Below are 20,604 nucleotides of genomic sequence, written 5' to 3'. Positions count from 1 at the left end.
CTACAATTGGCACTTGGTTAGGTCTGTAGTATTGCTGCATATTCTGCGCAAGTGCAGCATTTCCCCATAAGGAATGCTTGCTATTAGCTAGATTGCAAGAACTATGACTGGGCGCACCTGCAATGTACATCTATGTGTCAATGTCGGTATCGTATGTGCCTGTGTTTTTTTTTTTTTTCGCTGTCTATAAATGCCAATAAAGAAAAGTTTTTCCAAAAAAAGGAATGCTTGCTATTAGGTGTTTCGGGTGGAAGCTGGTGGCGTGTAGGGCGGAGTTCCCTGCAGTGGTTTTTCTGTGGAGGGTGGACTGTAGTGTGTTATCGGAGACATATACTTTTACATCCAGTAATTCCACTGAATCTGTGCTTATGGTGGCATTGAACTCCAAATTATAGTCATTACAATTGATCTCATTGATGAATGTCTTTGCACTGTCAATGGAACCCTTCCAGACCAAGAATATATTGTCTATATAGCGTAGCCAACAGAGGATGTTATTAGACCAAGCTTCTGAGTGTGTGACCCTGAGGACCCGCTCCTCCCACCAGCCCACATGGAGACATGCCTAGCTGGGGGAGAAGCAAGCCATTATGGCCACACCCCTGAGTTGTTGGTATGTCTTATTGTTGAACATAAAAAAGTTATGTTGCAGGCACCACTCAATGAGAAACATGATGAGTTCATTGTGTTTGTAACAGTGGATAGGTCTCTTAGCCATGAATTCATGGCATGCATTTAGTCCAGCTGGTGTAGAGTGAAGTTATTTCAAGAGATATTAGGACACAGTTCGGTGACCACCGGATGTTTTTGATTTTGAGAAGAAAGTCGCTAGTGTCTCTAAAATAGGTAGGTAAGTTGATGACGTGCTCTTGCAGAAAGTAGTCGACATATTTAGATACGTTTTCGCAGAGGATTTTGCGTGCCGAGATGATGGGTCTCCCAGGCACCGGTGATGAACCTTTGTGGACCTTTGGCAGAAAGTACAGGATCGTCAGTACAGGAAATTCATTGTTCAGGAAACTAAACTCCTCTTTACTGATAATGGCTTGAGTATGTAGTTATTGAGGCTCTTTTTGAGTTCTTTGCCACTAGCAACTACTTCCTTCATGGTGGTAGGTCTATAGCAAGTTGCATCGTGCAGATGTCTGTAAGCCTACTCCATGTATAGGTTCCTTGGCCATATGACGATGTTGCCGCCTTTGTCTGATTTGTTGACGATAATGTCCGTTCTGTCTTTTAGTTTTTTCATGAGGTCCATGTATTGTTTGTGTATGAATGTCTTCTTGTGTTTTGCACAGGATTTTCGTCTGTGCAAATTTTTGACCTCTTCCACAATCACATCGTTGTAGATGTCTATGGCATCTCTGGGCATAGTGGGCATAAAAGTGGATGGTGGCTTAAATGGTCTTGTGATTATGGTTGATGTATCTATGCCAGCGTTGTGTAAAAGTAGTTGTGTTGGGGCATTATCAGTTGGAGATTCTAGTTCTGTCATGGTTCTTATTGTGGCAATGTCCGAGACTGCAAGAATGCCTTGAGTGTGGACCAATTCGTTGTTGTCAGTAGTTGGAGGTTTGTTGCCATGTTTCTGTTTGAAAAATTTGATGAGTTTGAGTTTTCGGATGAAGTTGAAAATGTCAATGTGGGTGGTTGTGTAATCAAAACTGCTTTCTGGGCAGTAGGTCAAACCTAAGGAGAGAAGTTGTGTTTCTGCCTCGGTTAGTTGTAGGTCTGAGAGATTTAGGACTGTGTTGGGGTTATCCTTTATTTTCGTCTCCAGTTGCCTCTTTTTATGTTGTAGTTTCCTCTTTGATTTCCTCCGCTTTCAGGCGCTCACGTCTTCTGCAGTTGCGCCTGTATTTTGTTTCCTCAGTGCTCGTGGGCGCAATGTTTGACGCCTGTCCTCGACTAAAAAACCCAGTTCCTCTGTTAGAATGAAGTTGTTTCTTAGAGTAGGGTCCCTGTTATCCATGCTGCTGCCATCTTCTGAGTATGTGCCGGTTGCCCCGGTAGAACTCAGGTCAGATGATGAGGCCGAGTCTATTTCCTCATGGGACAAGGCAGTTGACGCTGCAGGTGCGGGGAGTTTTGTAGATTTATTGAGTTTCTGTCTTTTCGCAGAGTCGAATTTCCTAGCAAAGGTGAAAATGTTTCCACATTCATAGTCAGCCTTATCCCGAGCAAATTTGAATGCCTTACATGTTTTTATAGTTTCTTCATGTTTTTTCAATTTTGTCATTATTTCTTCACGGCCTTTGCTGACTACTTCTTTTTGGTCTCAGCTGTTTAGTTCCCCGTTTATTTGATAAATTTTATTTTGTAGTTCACTCCGATCAATTTCCGCATATTTGATGAGGATGACTACTAGGCGCATTGAGGCCTCCAGGTTGCTCTCCGCCCACTCCTTGAGCATGAGTGGGTTAGGATTGTCGAAACTTGGTGCCAGCATGATTCTTTTGCAGAGACTTACACTCCCACCACTTGGTTAGTTTGTTGAGCATCAATTTTTCAAGGTTTTTGAGTTTGGTTTTGATGTCACCGCTTGGAGCCCCTATAGCCGTGGGGCTCGTTGTTGGTTGTCCAGTGTCGGTAAGTTGTCAAACAACGCATTGGCAGCTGCTTCCCTTTCCCGCAGCGCTTGGTTTGACATGCTGAATAAAGCAAAAATTCATTGTGGCTGTCGATATGGTATATACCAACGTCAATGTTAATGCAGCAGCCAATCTTATTACCTCTTCTAACCTGCCAACTCCCTTGCATGCATACACTCACCCACTGGTATAGAGGTGATGGACGGGTCCTCCGACTCGGCGCACAGCTCCACCATGGCAAGATATCTGCAGCGTTTTCAGGGCTGGGCAGGGGTCAGTGATTGTTACGTTCTCCTTCAGAAGAAAAATCCTTCGTTCGACTGCAGAGAATCACAGGAGCCCTTGACTGCAAAGAGGGGTCTGTGGTGCAGTACCAGCCGTGCTCCGCTTAAACACGAAACCAGAATCCCAGTGAACGACTGCAGCTGGCCAAACAAGGGCACAGACTCCAGTTGAAGATACAATGAATCAGTTTATTGCTTTAGCATGTCAGGATGACGCGTTTTGACCGCAAGCCTGTGGTCTGGATCACATAACGCGCTTTGAAAATGGGCATTGTTTTTATAGTATCTACTAGTGACTTTTCTATGTTTATTGTGACATGGCAAAAACGTGGCAATTTTGCAGCATGCAGTAAGAACATCATGTCATCAGCCGATGACTAGGTGCAAAAACGACAAGCAAACTTCAGTGACATGGCAAAAACGTGGCAATTTTGCAGCATGCAGTAAAAACATCTTATCATCTTGTCATCAGCTGATGACTAGGCGCAAGAATGACAAGCAAACTTCAGTGCCAGACATAGACAAAAGACTAGTGCTCTATATAACAGTGCAGATGGTCCAGCATTCGGTAACTCCAGTGATGCTCAGTGTGTTAAGAGGTAAGAAAGTGTGGGCAAAGATAGAGGCATTGTCAATGTGTGGAAAACGGCGTTATGAAAGTCTCCCAAGACGTATCAGTGATAGAGACTAGTTCTATAATTACACAAGATAACTTGAGTATATGTTCCTGAAAACCACCGTGGATGCCATGTGGCACGGGTAAAATGCAAGGAACCAGGTATGCCATATAACTGACTGGGGAACATTCAATGAAGCGCATCTATTGCAGCTTTTACGTGTTAGTGCCCATGCGGTTAACTATTTGCGAGCCCATTTGAAGTCATGTTGCTATGTATGCTAAGTGCGAGTACTCAAGTGGGCCTAAGTGTTATAAGAGTTGTGCCTTTTCCACTTATTTTTTATCACATGTTTTTACCACGTTGTATGCCTTTACAACGCATGCCTTTATCATGCATTCAAAGTACGTTGGGAGGGTGTGGGGGTCTCCCCCCACAAATACATTTTTATATGTATGAGAAGACCACTGAAATATCGCAAGCATAATGAGATGCTTATGGAACTAACGGAGTTTTGTTTAACAAACAACATTTTTATTTTCTCTGAACAATTGTATTTGCAGAGACAAGGTACGGCGATGGGAACGTGCTTCGCCCCCAGCTACGCGAACTTGTTCGTGGGCTGGTGGGAGGAGCACGTTGCCTGGACCGGTACCAATGCTAAATGGATGGATAACATCGCTCTGTGGACACGGTACATTGATGATCTGTTCATCCTGTGGCGTGGTCCACAGAGCGATGCAGAGGACTTCATCAAAGCTCTTAATGTTAATGATCAAAACTTACAATTTACCAGTTGCATCAGCAGTAAGGAGGTGGTATATCTTGACCTCAGAGTATACATTGAAGGAAGTACTATAGAAACAGCCCTTTATCGTAAACCCACAGCAGGAAACACAATCCTGCACGCAGGAAGTTGTCATCCGAGGAGTGTAGTTAACAATATACCACTTGGGGAGTTTCTGAGAATGAAAAGAAACTGTTCCAAGACCTCGGAATTGAACAAAGCAATCAGTCAGGCCAAAGTGAGATTTCAACAAAGAGGGTATTGCAAGGGAGTTCTGAACAAAGCGGAGCTCCATTGCAACTCTATTGAAAGAAGCGTCTTACTAGTGGACAAGATTAAAAGTAAAGATGCAAAAATTAGGATAATTACCAATTTCACTGAAAAATCATCTGAGGTTTTTCAAATTTTCAAAAAAAATTGGAGAATATTAAAATCGGACACTGTAGTGGGTAAAATTCTTACTGATAATCCCCTGGTAACATACAGGAGAGGAAATTCTTTGAAGGATCATTTAGTCCAAAGTCACTATGTAGCTAAGAGGAAGAAACCTATACCCATCAAAGGTTTCTTTCCTTGCATGAAATGCAAAGCCTGCAAAAACAGCCACAAAGTAAAGGACTATGTAATACCAGGAAAAACTGGGAGAACCCCGATTTCAAAGCTTTTAAATTGCAACTCGGATCACACAGTGTATTGTTTGATGTGCCCATGTGGGAAACAATATGTGGGAAGTACGATCCATCCCACAAAAAAAAGAATCTTAGAACATTTACGGGCAATTACAAATAAGGACCATAATTACCCAGTTGCCCGTCATTTCGAAATGGAACACCAAAGCAACAGTAACCTTCTCAGGTTCTTCTGCCTGGATCAGATTGTCAAATCTGAAAGGGGAGGAGACCAGGTGAAGAAATTACGTATTCTTGAATCCAAGTATATTATAAAGTTGCAAACAAAGGCCCCAAAAGGACTCAATAATGAAGAGGAAATGTGGGTCCATATCAGTTAAATTGAGGGTCTCCGCATCCCATAATGAGCTCATAACAGAAATAACTGTATTGTCCATTTGATGTAATTATGCAGACTTCGTTGTAGTATATGCCCATACAGGGCGGAATTTGAAAGTGCGGCCGAATGAATTACAATCATTCATTACTTTAGAATGCATTTGGATGAATAATAATCAATTGTAAAGTAAATAAGTGACAGATATAAGCATATTTAAGCTATGAACCCATACATGAATACAATGTATTGACCGTTCAAAGATGTCCGCTTTCTTAATATAACAAATGTCTGCAGCATTGGATCTTTTTCTATGTTTATTTAAAAACGTTATTTTCTATTTCCATGAATGGCATGAAAACTTTATTTAAACATTTTGATTGTAACAATCGAATAGACACTGATGAAGGCGGTTACGCTGAAACGCGTTTGTCTATTCTGCAAGCAGCTGAGACGAAAATAAATGTAAAAAGTGCTTACGAAACGCTGATGGCTCTGAGTGCGCTCTATTGTAAAAGGTTCCGGAGGAGTGGGAAACCTGTGTTTTGGAATATATGTATATATATATACATATATATATATATAAACTATGCGTGGTAATGGCATGCGTTGTAAAAGCATTTGCGTTCTAAAAGAAAGCAGGATGAAAAATGCATTGTAAAGGCATGGGAAGTATTTCCCTGCGTTGTTCCGTCATACAACCAAATTGTAGCCACCCTTGGTATTTTTAACCCGTTGTGTGCCCATGACGAGCTGGACTCGTCATGGAGCACAGTCGCGCTGTGCCCATGACGAGTCCAGCTCGTCATGAGGCATTCCCTGGGGAATCCCTCTGGTGCCCGCACCAGAGGGATTCCCTTTACTTAAAAATACCCTCGGGAGCTGGGGAAGAGCTTCCCCAGCTCCCGAGGCCCCCCCCCCTTTCACTGTAATGATGATCGGCGCGCACGGCGCGCCGACGTCATTACAGTGAAAGTGAAACTGAAATGAGTCTAGAGGCTCATTTCAGTTTCACTTTCTACGTGCTGAGGGGGCTATAGCCCCCTGAGCACGTAGAAAGACGGGAGAGGTATCGTTGGAAAGGGGAGAATCTCCCCTTTCTAATGGTACCCCTCCCCAGTGGATCCCTGTTTGGGGATCGCCACAGGAGGGCGATCCCCAAGCAGGGATCCACCCACTAGACACCAGGGAGGGGGGAGCGGCCCCTTGGGCAAGGGCCTTTGCTCCCCCCAACTAACGTTGGCACCATTTAGTCTTTTTGCCCCCCCGGGGGGGTAAAAAGCCCACTAGACACCAGGGAATTAAAAAACAAAAAAAATAGGGGTGGGGGCTGCCCAAAACGGACAGGCCCATGCCCCCACTCCCCGCCAATTACTACAGTCTTTTTGCCCCCCCCCCCCGGGGGGCAGATGGGGCATTGGCCCCTAATCTGCCCCTTCGGGAGGGCAGAAAGCCCACTAAATTCCAGGGATTAGTTTTTAGTTTTTTTTTAGGGTGGACGCTGCCCGCAACGGGCACGCCAATGCCCCCACCCACCCACCACCATTACAGCCTTTCTGCCCCCCCTGGGGGGCAGATGGGGCATCGGCCCCCAATCTGCACCCCCGGCGGGGCAAAAAGCCCACTAGAAACCAGGGAATAAAAAAAATAAAAATAAATAGAGGTGGGGGCTGCCCAAAATGGGCAGGCCCATGCCCCCACCCCACCCCCAATTACTACAGTCTTTCTGCCCCCCGGGGGGCAGATGGGGCATTGGCCCCTAATCTGCCCCTTGGGGGGGGCGGCAAGCCCACTTGACGCCAGGGATTTTTTTCGCGCAATTTTCTTTAGGATGATGGATTTTATTTAGGGTGGAGGCTGCCCGAAACGGGCACGCCAATGCCCCTACCCCCTGCCACCATTACAGCCTTTCTGCCCCCCCAGGGGGCAGATGGGGCAGCAGCCCCCAATCTGCCCCCTCCCAGAGGGGCAGAAAGCCCACTATCCACCAGGTATTTTTTTTGCGCAATTGTCTTTAGGGTGTGGGCTGCCTGAAACGGGCACGCCAATGCCCCCACCCTCCCCCCCACAAAAATGACAGTCTTTCTGCCCCCCAGGAGGCAGATGGGAGCTGTAGCCCCCAATCTGGCCCCCCCTGGGGGGCGCAGAAAGCCCACTAGAATCCATGGATTTTTTTGTTTTATTCGTGTAGGGGGAGGGGCTCCCCAAAATGGGCATGACAATACCCCCACCCCACCCCCAGAGAAACCCCAGTCTTTCCGCCCCCCGGGAGGGTAGTTGGCGGCAGCGGCCCCTGATCTGCCCCCTGGGGGGGGCAGAAAGCCCACTAGGCGCCAGCGAGTACGCAGGCTTTTTTTATGCATGGGGGTGGGGGCTGCCCAAAATGGTCATATCGGGATGAAACCCCCTTCCCCGATTCCCCCCCAGGGCGGCAGAAAGCCCACTGGGCTCCGGCTTTTTTTTAGCAATGTGCATACCTGTGGATTTTGGGCGCTAGCGCAGTTGGCACGTAGGCAAACCTAGCAAACCTGTACATTTTTTTAAACTAGACACCGAGGGGAAACCAGGATGGGGTGACTTGACTGGCTCTCACCAGGTTCTGTTACCCAGAATCCATTGCAAACCAAAAAATGTGTCCAAAATAACAAATTTTCCTCACATTTCTGTGGTGGAAAGTTCTGGAATCTGCGTGGGTCCACAAAATTCCACCCACCCCGCGTTCCCCAAAGTCTTCAGAGAAAAATGGTACCTCACTTGCGTGGGTAGGCCTAGTGCCCGCGTCAGGCAAGGGCCCAAAACCAATTGAGGAGACATCAAAATTACCTATCACAAAACAACCTGGTTTTGCAAAGGAGGTCCCATGAGTTTTTGGCACCGGGCTTGGCGGCTATCTAGGGAAACCTACCAAACCCACACATTTCTGAAAACTAGACACCCGGGGGATTCCAGAGAGGTATGGCTTCCGTGGATCCTCCAACGTTTCCTTACCCAGAATGCCCTACAAACCTCAAATTTAGCTGAAAAAATCACATTTTTCACAAATTTTTGTGTGGGAAAGTTGTGGCATCATCGGGCTGACACAAATTTCCTACCACCCAGCGTTCCTCCGGGTCTCCCGATAAAAACGGTTCCTCACTCGTGTGGGAGGACCAAGTACCCACGACAGGCAAGGGCCCACAGCGTAGTGAGGCGACATGAAAATTGCCTATCTCAAAACGACCTGGTTTTGCAAGGGGGATCACTTGGGTTTTTGGCCCGGTGCTCGGCGGTCACCTAGGGAAACCTACCAAACCCACACATTTCTGAAAACTAGACACCTGGGGGATTCCAGGGAGGTATGGCTTGCGCGGGTCCCCCAACGTTTCATTACCCAGAATGCCCTGCAAACGTCAAATTTAGCTGAAAAAATCACTTTTTTCACACATTTTTGTGTGGGAAAGTTGGGGCATCACTGGGCTGACACAAATTTCCTACCACCCAGCGTTCCCCCGGGTCTCCCGATAAAAACGGTGCCTCACTCGTGTGGGAGGCCCAAGTACCCGCGACAGGCAAGGGCCCACAACGTAGTGAGGCGACATGAAAATTGCCTATCTCAAAACTACCTGGTTTTGCAAGGGGGGTCTCTTGGGTTTTTGGCCCGGTGCTCTGTGGCCACCTAGGGAAACCTACCAAACCCACACATTTCTGAAAACTAGACACCCGGGGGATTCCAGGGAGGTATGGCTTGCGTGGATCCCCCAACGTTTCCTTACCCAGAATGCCCTGCAAACCTCAACTTAGCTGAAAAAATCACCTTTTTCACACATTTTTGTGTTGGAAAGCTGTGGCATCACCGGGCTGACACAAATTTCCTACCACCCAGCGTTCCCCAGGGTCTCCCGATAAAAACGGTGACTCACTCGTGTGGGAGGCCCAAGTACCCGCGACAGGCAAGGGCCCACAACGTAGTGAGGCGACATGAAAATTGCCTATCTCAAAACGACCTGGTTTTGCAAGGGGGGTCACTTGGGTTTTTGGCCCGGTGCTCGGCGGCCACCTAGGGAAACCTACCAAACCCACACATTTCTGAAAAACAGACACCTGGGGGATTCCAGGGAGGTATGGCTTGCGTGGATCCCCCAACGTTTCCTTACCCAGAATGCCCTGCAAACCTCAAATTTAGCTGAAAAAATCACCTTTTTCACACATTTTTGTGTGGGAAAGTTGTGGCATCACTGGGCTGACACAAATTTCCTACCACCCAGCGTTCCCCCGGGTCTCCCGATAAAAACGGTGCCTCACTCGTGTGGGAGGCCCAAGTACCCGCGACAGACAAGGGCCCACAACGTAGTGAGGCGACATGAAAATTGCCTATCTCAAAACGACCTGGTTTTGCATGGGGGGTCACTTGGGTTTTTGGCCCGGTGCTCGGCGGCCACCTAGGGAAACCTACCAAACCCACACATTTCTGAAAACTAGACACCTGGGGGATTCCAGGGAGACCCGGGGGAACGCTGGGTGGTAGGAAATTTGTGTCAGCCCGGTGATGCCACAACTTTCCCACAAAAAAATGTGTGAAAACGGTGATTTTTTCAGCTAAATTTGAGGTTTGCAGGACATTCTGGGTAAGGAAACTTTGTGGGATCCACGCAAGCCATACCTCCCTGGAATCCCCCGGGTGTCTAGTTTTCAGAAATGTGTGGGTTTGGTAGGTTTCCCTAGGTGGCCGCCGAGCACCGGGCTAAAAACCCAAGTGACCCCCCTTGCAAAACCAGGTCGTTTTGAGATAGGCAATTTTCATGTCGCCTCACTACGTTTTGGGCCCTTGCCTGTCGCGGGTACTTGGGCCTCCCACACAAGTGATGCACCGTTTTTATCGGGAGACTTGGAGGAACGCTGGGTGGTAGGAAATTTGTGTCAGCGCAGTGATGCCACAACTTTCCCATACAAAAATGTGTGAAAAAGGTGATTTTTTCAGCAAAATTTGAGGTTTGCAGGGCATTCCGGGTAAGGAATCGTTGGGGGATCCATGCAAGCCATACCTCCCTGGAATCCCCCGGGTGTCTAGTTTTCAGAAATGTGTGGGTTTGGTAGGTTTCCCTAGGTGGCCGCCGAGCACCGGGCAAAAAACCCAAGTGATCCCCCTTGCAAAACCAGGTCATTTTGAGATAGGCAATTTTCATGTCACCTCACTACGTTTTGGGCCCTTGCCTGTCGCGGGTACTTGGGCCTCCCACACGAGTGAGGCACCGTTTTTATCGGGAGACCCGGGGGATCACTGGGTGGTGGGAAATTTGTGTCAGCCCGGTGATGCCACAACTTTCCCACACAAAAATGTGTGAAAAAGGTGATTTTTTTCAGCTACATTTGAGGTTTGCAGGGCATTCTGGGTAAGGAAACGTTGGGGGATCCACGCAAGCCATACCTCCCTGGAATCCCCCGGGTGTCTAGTTTTCAGAAATGTGTGGGTTTAGTACGTTTCCCTAGGTGGCCGCCGAGCACCGGGCCAAAAACCCAAGTGACCCCCCTTGCAAAACCAGGTCGTTTTGAGATAGGCAATTTTCATGTCGCCTCACTACGTTTTGGGCCCTTGCCTGTCGCGGGTACTTGGGCTTCCCACACGAGTGAGGCACCGTTTTTATCGGGAGACCCGGGGGAACGCTGGGTGGTGGGAAATTTGTGTCAGCCCGGTGATGCCACAGCTTTCCCACACAAAAATGTGTGAAAAAGGTGATTTTTTCAGCTAAATTTGAAGTTTGCAGGGCATTCTGGGTAAGGAAACGTTGGGGGATCCATGCAAGCCGTACCTCCCTGGAATCCCCCGGGTGTCTAGTTTTCAGAAATGTGTGGGTTTGGTAGGTTTCCCTAGGCGGCCACCGAGCACCGGGCCAAAAACCCAAGTGACCCCCCTCGCAAAACCAGGTCGTTTTGAGATAGGCAATTTTCATGTGCCTCTCTACGTTTTGGGCCCTTGCCTGTCGTGGGTACTTGGGCCTCCCACACGAGTGAGGCACCGTTTTTATCGGGAGACCCGGGGGAATGCTGGGTGGTGAGAAATTTGTGTCAGCCCGGGGATGCCACAACTTTCCCACACAAAAATGTGTGAAAAAAGTGATTTTTTCAGCTAAATTTGAGGTTTGCAGGGCATTCTGGGTAAGGGAACGTTGGGGGACCCGCGCAAGCCATACCTCCCTGGAATCCCCAGGGTGTCTAGTTTTCAGAAATGTGTGGGTTTAGTAGGTTTCCCTAGGTGCCGGCAGAGCTAGGGTTCAAAAACTACAGCTAGGCACTTTGCCAAAAAAAGTTCATTTTTCACTGCGAAATTGAGGTGTGTCCACGATGCGTTTTGCGCCGTTACCTGTCGCGTGCACTAGGCCGACCCACACAAGTAAGGTACCATTTTTCTCGGAAGACTTTGGGGAACACGGGGTGGGTGGAAATTTGTAGATCCACGCAGATTCCAGAACTTTCCACCACAGAAATGTGGGGAAAATGTGTATTTTTTTGCAATTTTTTAGGTTTGCAAGGGATTCTGGGTAACAGAACCTGGTGGGAGGAAGTCAAGTCACCCCATCTTAGATTCCCCTGGGTGTCTAGTTTTCAAAAATGTATAGGCTTGCTAGGTTTCCCTAGGTGCCGGCAGACCTATGGTTCAAAAACGACAGCTAGGCACTTTGTCAAAAAAGGGTCATTTTTCACAGCGAAATTGAGGTGTGTCCAAGTTGCGTTTTGCGCCGTTTCCTGTCGCAGGCACTAGTCCGACCCACACAAGTGAGGTACCATTTTTCTCAGAAGACTTTGGGGAACGCGGGGTGGGTGGAAATTTGTGGATCCACGCAGATTCCAGAACTTTCCACCAGAGAAATGTGGGGAAAATTTGTTTTTTTTGGCAATTTTTTAGGTTTGCAAGGGATTCTAGGTAATAGAACCTGGTGGGAGGCAATCAAGTCACCCCATCCTGGATTCCCCTGGGTGTCTAGTTTTCAAAAATGTATAGGTTTGCTAGGTTTCCCTAGGTGCCGGCAGGGCTATGGTTCAAAAACTACAGCTAGGCACTTTGCCAAAAAAGGGTCATTTTTCGCTGTGAAATTGAGGTGTGTCCACGTTACGTTTTGCGCCGTTTCCTGTCGCGGGCACTAGGTCGACCCACACAAGTGAGGTACCATTTTTCTTGGAAGACTTTGGGGAACGCGGGGTGGGTGGAAATTTGTGGATTCAAGCAGATTCCAGAACTTTTCACCAGAGAAATGTGGGGAAAATGTGGTTTTTTTGGCAATTTTTTAGGTTTGCAAGGGATTCTGGGTAACAGAACCTGGTGGGAGGCAGTCAAGTCACCCCATCCTGGATTCCCCTGGGTGTCTAGTTTTCAAAAATGTATAGGTTTACTAGGTTTCCCTAGGTGCCGGCAGAGCTATAGTTCAAAAACTACAGCTAGGCACTTTGCCAAAAAAGGGTCATTTTTCGCTACAAAATTGAGGTGTGTCCACGTTACGTTTTGCGCTGTTTCCTGTCGCGGGCACTAGGCTGACCCACACAGGTGAGGTACCATTTTTCTCGGAAGACTTTGGGGATCGCGGGGTGGGTGGAAATTTATGGATCCACGCAGATTCCAGAACTTTCCACCAGAGAAATGTAGGGAAAATGCGTATTTTTGGCAATTTTTTAGGTTTGCAAGGGATTCTGGGTAACAGAACCTGGTGGGAGGCAGTCAAGTCACCCCATCCTGGATTCCCCTGGGTGTCTAGTTTTCAAAAATGTATAGGTTTACTAGGTTTCCTTAGGTGCCGGCAGAGCTAGTGTTAAAAAACTACAGCTAGGCACTTTGCTAAAAAAGGGTAATTTTGCATTGTGAAAATGTGGTGTGTTCACGTTGGGTTTTGAGCCATTTCCTGTCGTGGGCACTATGCCTACCCCTACAAGTGAGGTACCATTTTTATCGGGAGACTTAGGGTAATTCAGATTTGTAAAGGAACTGTTATTACCTATTAACTTTCGATGCATTTCTGCCTTCCAAATGAAAGACATTGTGTAAAAAAGAAGTCATTCTAAAAAATGACTGATAATTCTCATGCTAGTATGAGTATTCCCAATTTCGGAAATGTGCAAATATCTACTGTTTCTAAACTCTATATTTTGTTCCCATTTCAGAAATACATAGGTGTCTTTCATACCGATTTTTCCATGTACACATTTTTACAGAATAATTACTATATACCCGGTACATAATAAAAAACCATTGCAAGTTGCTGCTCAGTTTTTGGATCTGGGTTCGTCGGGTTCTTGGTGAACCTACAAGTCCTATATATCCCCACAACCAGTAATGTCCAGCGGATGTAACGGTATATTGCTTTCAAAGAGCTGTCATAATTAGAAGAAGTTACAGGTGAAAACGTTGACACAAAAGTCTTTTTTTTTCAACAAATTTTCAATTTATCCTATATTTAACTGTTAGTTTCTATAAAAAAACCTTGATGGATCTACGCAAATGACCCCTTGCTGAATTCAGAATTTTGTCTACTTCTCTAAAATGTATAGCTTTCCAGGATCCATTATTGCTTTTGTACCCATTTCTACCATTAACTGGAAGAAAGTCGAAAGCACAAAAAATAGCAAAAATAGGCTATGTCCCAGAAAAATGCCAAAACTGTGTAAAAAATGTTGGGTTTCTGACAAAAGTCTGGTATCCCCTAAAAGCTGGGAAAATGGTGATTTCAGCCCCACACACCCTTTTTTGATAACACTTGCAGGGAAAAACTCAGAAGCTTTCATTTGCAGCCCGTTTTTCCCATTTTCCCCCAAAAAACCTACATTTTGCTGTATTTTGGCTCATTTCTGTGACCCCTCCAGGGGAATCCACAAACCCTGAGTACCTTCAGAATCCCCATGATGTTGGAAGAAAAGGACGCAAATTTGGCGTGGATACCTTATGTGGTCAAAAAGTTACAGGGGCCTCAGCGTGCACTACCCCAAATAGCCAAAAAAGGGCGTGGCACAGGAGGGGAAAAGGCCTGGCAGCGAAGGGGTTAAAAAACACATTCTGTCAGCAGAAGGGACTTTCTGTAGAAGAGAAAGATTGTTGCTTTTTCATTGTCTATTTACATAAACAAATACATGGCAGTACATAGAGGGTATATTGGCTGCCCTGGATTCCGGCAAAGGTCGGACAAAGGAGACATATGACAAGGTAGGCAGAAGGGGAGCATCAATTTGTCCTGCAACCAGACGGCAGCAGCTACATTAACAAACTGCTCTACTATGGCCTTATAGCCCAACTGGCCATTAAATGCCCGCTCCAGCATTAAAGGCCTGGGCCGAAGGCAAGGGCCTTTAACAAGGGAGCAGGACTTTAATGCGGTATAGCTGAGCTATGGAGGGCTATAAGGATATTAGAAGATTCCGCCACTAGAGGGCAGAATGCTCTAACAAATAAAGCAAAAGCCTCTAAGAGCAGAGGCAATTGAAATCCCCTGGGGCTGGAGAGGCCTTTGTTCACAGCAACAGCTGTGAATGACAACATTGGAATGTTGCAGCTTTGGTCTTCTACCGGCCATTAGAAGCCCAAAGCTCTCAGCATTCCAATGTTTTAATATCATATAGCTCATGGAATGTCTTCAAGAACGATGGACAGTTTTAGAGTTCAGATATCTTTAGCATCGCCTTGAGAATCAAGTAAATAAAAAAGACATTTGGAAGGTGTTCATCCTATTTTTGATTCTAAGGACTTTCTGTCTACACCATACTAGTAGTAGGATTATTCGCTTGATATCTGCGCTGCCGCACACACGCTTGAACGTCAAACATGGTTTTCAGGGTACCAAATTCAACACCATCAGGTCACATTTCTCCAAAATGTGTGTCTTGATAAGCAGCTCTACAGTGACACACAAGCTGGGTAGCGGTCTTAGTGCAGACAACCACAAGAAAACTGTGCAACACTGTGTTTACAATGGACCACTCGTCCACGCAACACATATAACAGAATTAAACTTTGGCACAAAGGCGTGGCACTGCGATCCATCATGCCTCATCACTATCCATTCTAGGCCTTGCAGACGTTGTTCGCAGTGTTCTGGGAAAGGCTTCTTTGTTACTGTTCTTGCCCAAGAATGAGAGTGAGACAAATCTGTTGTAAGTACCAGCAAAACAGGGAAGTGTTGTCAAGTTCTAAAATGATACTAGCAGAAAACTAGTGGGGAGTAGAGGGGTGGAGGAAAGAGACATTATGTTGGGCGAACGAGAGGAATATTGTCAGAGTAAATAAAGAAACGTAAAAGAGGTCTTCGGTGGAGAGGTGCCTCAGAGGATTGTAGGGGCATCAGTCAGCATTCTGCGGTGTGAACGAATGGAATCTTGTGAGTCTGTAGCAATTCATACTCCACACATGATCTAATCACTGTTATGTGCATAAGAAAACACACTGCCGCATTGTGGGCTATGGTGTGCCATGTAAGCATACCAGTCAGTCATTTTGTCAGTGAATTAGCAAGCTTAAGGGCCTGAAAGTTGGCAAATGAATGCCTGTAGTTTCTGATAGCCTATACGTATCTCTCCTTGTGCATTTTCATAAGTGTGCTTCTTCATCTTTTGAAACAAAAGAAAGCTCAACTATTGTTAAAGGAAACGGAAAAATGCGAATCCTGATCTCGAGCACTACATATTTTTAATTAACGGTCTCACATTTGAAAACAAACACACCTGGCAGCTTAAAGTGTTTTCTATTTTTTTTTTTTTTTTTTTAAGTGATCAAAAACTGTTGACCACTACCTGCAACAGTTTAGAAGCGCATGTGGATTCTCCAGACACATCTCACATAAGAGGTACACACCCATTGTCAGTCCTTGCCCTTACTGGGTAAAAAGGCCACATTCTGTTTGATGAGTTTCTTAGTGATAAACAAAAATCTGCAGCTCAGGGGCTTTCATTGATTTAGCGTTAGCGGCATTATATGGCCTGAGATTCCCACCATCTACACTGGAATTGCCAATTGACTGCACAAAAAGCTCAACAGGACCGCCTGGAAGATATACTGATGCCCAAGACCAAGTGGAGGTCCCTGAATGTTGAGGCTCCACCTAGCAGCCACGAGATGCGCTCATGCAACCCCATTCAGCTCACCATTCCCCAAAATAGTGAACTGTTGCCATACATCAAGTAATGCAGTAGATTAATGACCAGTGTGTCACAACCCAAAATAGGTGCAAGCACATAATCTGCGATTATGGGAGCACGAGCTTTACCTCCTACAACAATTTGAGCCTTTTAACAGAGAGTATCATCTCACTCCATACATCTAAGAAAAAAACACACCGCAGGAAGGATAGCAAAGACCTAAATAGAACCAAGCGAGGACAAGATATTTGGAAAAGAGAAAAGTTTGTAACTTTTTTCGGTGATCACACATACTAGGACCAATGGGAGAGAAGGCCTGATTTTGAAGTTGACTCAACTTTTTCATCTACCATAAACAGCTGCACTCCTGCCACTAACCTCCAGGAATGTACAATCTGTCACTCATGGAAGAAGTAGAATTATGTTGAAAGAACATAAATTGAAGCTGAGCTGCAAGAGACAACCAATGGATCTTTCTGCGATTGGAGAGATCTAATCAAATTAGTACACGTCTCATGGAATCTAGCTCCTAGAGTGCTCAGGGAAGTCTGAGGCTTCTCTGGCAGAAGGGCACTGCCCCCGTCAAAAGGAGACAGGGCAAACAAATGAACTGCCACTCGGAAGTCACTTTCAGAACATTTCTCTCACCAGCGAAACAAGGAAAATATGATTAATCCATTTCTACTATTGAACTTTGGAGCTACCAGAAAGATGAGTAATGTATTATTAATGTACTGTGCTGATTTAGCTTCCATCAAAACGACTTTAAAATCTCCTAGGACCGATTTTTGTATTGTATACAGTTCTTGTAACACTTTGAAGTCTTTCTTCTTGCCCAGTATTTAGAGATTTCCACTGTTTACCTATCATTGAAATCTAATTCAATTATGCAGTTATAGAGTATATAGCCTCCTTTTGCAATACTAAGAGCATACATTTAGCTGCTCTAAACCCAAGGTTATGATTTTCGGACGGATGTTGAGCAAAAAGGGTGTTTGGTTTCTGGAAATAACAATGCTGGAAAGGGTAACGGCCTATAAATATTTTGAAATATGGATTGACGAAAGAGGGCATAAAGAAGCGCATCTGAAAGCATTGAAGAATGTGGCTCAGGCATTAAACGCTGCTTTCCAAAAACTTCTTAAAAACATGACTGGCCCAGATACAACATTGTCTAAGGTTATAGGGAAAAAAATAATGCTCATTCTGCAGCGACGTAGCATGGGTTGCCCGTGCCCGGGGCAAGGCAAGTATTGCGCCCCCCAACCTGTGGACCGTTAGCACTTCCTCAATGATCAGAGAAAGCTACTAGTACAATTTTGTTTCTTTTAAAATTTTGCGCCCCTATGGAATTTTGCACCCGGGGCAAATGCTCCAGTGGCCCCGCCCACGCCACTGCGACTCTGGCCCATGGAACGATTGCATTCAGTAGCCGTTTTAGCAGCTGGCTGGACAGAGCATAATGCTGTTTCTATTGACGCCTTTCCCAATTGCCAGATTCCATGGCTCTAACGCACATTCGCCTGGAATTTAATCTAACAAGGCAAGCGCTGGCTCTGTACACCAAGCTTATCTCCTATTGTGCAAAAGTAAAAGAAGATGACCCAGACTCTTTGAAATCTCTCTTGTGGCAGGTTATCAAAAACATGTCACCCACATTGAACAAATACCTCAAGCTGTCGCTCCAAACTCTAGAAGCACAAGTCCTATGGGAAACCACACTCCTAGGCAAATGCATAGCAAGAATGCAGGTGAAGCATGCGAAATTTCTCTCCATTGCACTCGACCAAAAAGACCTGAGCAAGAAAGAAAATGCAACTCTTCTGTCTGTACAATCCATCAGACTGGCCGACATACCTAAGGCAAACCCCGCTCGCTGGAACCAAAAGGACAATTAGTCAGACTGCGGCTGGTGCATTGGTGTAGGACATTGCACAGTAACTCTGACCAGCAAAGTAGGCTGTGCCTCGCTGCTCCCGAAACAGTACGATACATCATGTGCAAGAAATTCCTTCCACTCAGGAAATACTGGCTACAACAGATGTTCTGCCTCCTGAATATAAGTTCTTGTCAGGAGGCGGCTGCACGGTGTCTCAGTGGGTCCTCTTGCCACTTGACAGGACACTTCTTAAAATTCAAGAAAGAGGCCATTAAAGAACTGAGCCAAGAGTGACTATACGTTTTACTACCAGCAGCTCACAAGCTACTCGATTGACAAGTCTGTCATAGATTCTCTTCAAAGGTTCTTCAAGGCTCTGTATGTGTCAAGAAATGTCCTACCCGTGGTGCTTTACTGCAGGGCTGCGGATATTCCCCTGATATACATTTGCAAATGCACTAGATAGACATTAACAAAAGCAGCCACACTCCTGGAAGATGTAAAATGTATGCATTTATTTCTGTACCCCTTGCCAAGCAGGCTCTTGCAACTGCACTCATTTTCCAACTGGCGCTCTGACGCTCATGCCCTTCTTCAAGGTGAGTTTGTAAAACATTTATACCTGTGTGCAGATGGTGGCAGAGGTTTTGTGAAAAATGCACTTTCAAACTAATATAAACCTATCTACGGGTTATAGTAATATTATCTATGTAATGGTTTGTGGTGGTCTGTAGTTCTATGTCGTTTGTACATGAAAAACCAATGTTGAAAGACCGGCCCCTGCCTATCTTCTTACCTCTCTGCTTCAACACACGTTTCAAAGCAGGCTATATTCCAGAAAACACATACAGGCAAATGTACTTTTTGGTGAGTCAGTTAAAAGGGAGGATTAAATCTTTTTCTGAAAATCCACCTTACAGCGCTGTCTCCCCATTGAACGCATAGAGAGATCTCTGCTCAGTGCAGCCCCTGAATAAAGCAGCCAGGAATCCTCCATAGAAAGGAGCCCGCAGACGGGTTACACTCACCTAGGACCTTCACTGTCTGTCTGTGGTACTTTTCTCTGTTTGCAGCATTGGGGCCCTTGATGCGGTCTTTGCTCTTCCACAGGGTTCGACCTATAAATCCATACAGGAAGCCCAGACAGAACATGGGAATGAAGAAGTAGCTGGTGGTGACCCAGAGCATGATGTTGAGCAAGCCAGACTCCTGGGCGTAGGTACTGGTCTTGCACTCCCAGCCCACGCTCAAGTTGGAAAAGTCAGTCCAGTTGTCCTGCTCGCTGCCGGCCATGAAGAAGAACGGTCCAGCCGAGATCAATGCAAAGGCCCACAAGAAAGCCACCACTGCCTTCACTCGCTTCTTGGTTATAAAAACCTTGGCTTTCAGGGGGAAGCAAATAGCCAGGTAGCGCTCAATGCTCAGGGCAGTGATGTGCAGGATGGTAGAGTAGGTGCAACCCTCACTGATGAAGTAAAAGAAGCGACACAGGAAGTCTCCAAAGATCCAGGAGCGTGACTTCCAGAGGCGGTAGAAGTCGAAGGGCAGGCAGACGAGGATGATGAGATCGGAAGCTGCCATACTAGACAGGTAAAGGTTGGTCGTGGTCTTCATCTCCTTGTACTTGCTGATGATGAGGATGGTCACTGTGTTGCCGATTATGCCTGCCACCAGTAATAGTACACAGATCACAGTCAGAGGAACCAAAGCAGCCAGAGTGAAGAAGGAGCAGTACGCCTCGCCACATCGTTCCATCAGCTCCACCCAGTCGGGGTCTGAGGTGTTGGGCATAGTCCAGGGGTGACAGGGGTCCTCCGGGAAAGCCGAGGGTCAGCGAGGGGTGACAGACCGGGCAAAGTGCGTGGAGCTGACCTCGTTTCTCTGGCTGAGAGTCACAACAGTGCACACCTACTGCCTAGCAAGGAGAGAGCAAATAAACCTGCAGTCCATTGTCCAGTCTCCTCTCGGAAACTACTGCATGCTGACAGCGGCTGGCTTTGCATCTGGAAAGCGATGAGGTCTCCTGGTTTGTGGTTTCTCTGAAGCAGCTCTCCCTCAGAGCACCTTCACCATCTACCTTTTAACTTGGAAATAAAACAAATAGCCGTAGAGGGAAAATCCCAGGTTAGTAGATTTCCTGAAAACGTCCTGGAACCAGTTAGCAATATGTATTCTCTAATGACCTGTCAACCTATCCAATGGGCTGGTCCCTTTCCAGGCGGGTGGGCTCCTCAGATGAACCCTCTCTCTCGCCTGTCTCCATCTGCCTCTCGCACAGCGCCTTGTGTTCTTTTTATTTCTTCCGCTTCCCAGCACTTTTTTCTTCTGCCCCCTCCCTGCCCATGGCTTGAAC

General features: G+C 46.3%; 1 protein-coding gene across 1 annotated transcript in view; it reads right to left on the bottom strand.

Annotated features, from left to right (window-relative positions):
• MLNR (motilin receptor) overlaps positions 1 to 20,042 on the bottom strand; it is an 80,589-nt gene extending 60,547 nt beyond the window's left edge. Inside the window, exon 1 of the mRNA XM_085620423.1 lies at positions 19,280 to 20,042. Within this exon, the coding sequence (XP_085476549.1) occupies positions 19,280 to 20,042 (763 nt within the window). The remainder of the gene's footprint in view (positions 1 to 19,279) is intronic.
• Positions 20,043 to 20,604: the final 562 nt, after the last annotated feature.

The sequence above is a fragment of the Triturus cristatus genome, chromosome 8, assembly GCF_964204655.1.
Source record: "Triturus cristatus chromosome 8, aTriCri1.1, whole genome shotgun sequence".
Lineage (NCBI taxonomy): Eukaryota > Metazoa > Chordata > Amphibia > Caudata > Salamandridae > Triturus > Triturus cristatus.
Note: the sequence above shows the minus strand (reverse complement) of the source record. Positions and strands in the feature narration are given on the sequence as shown.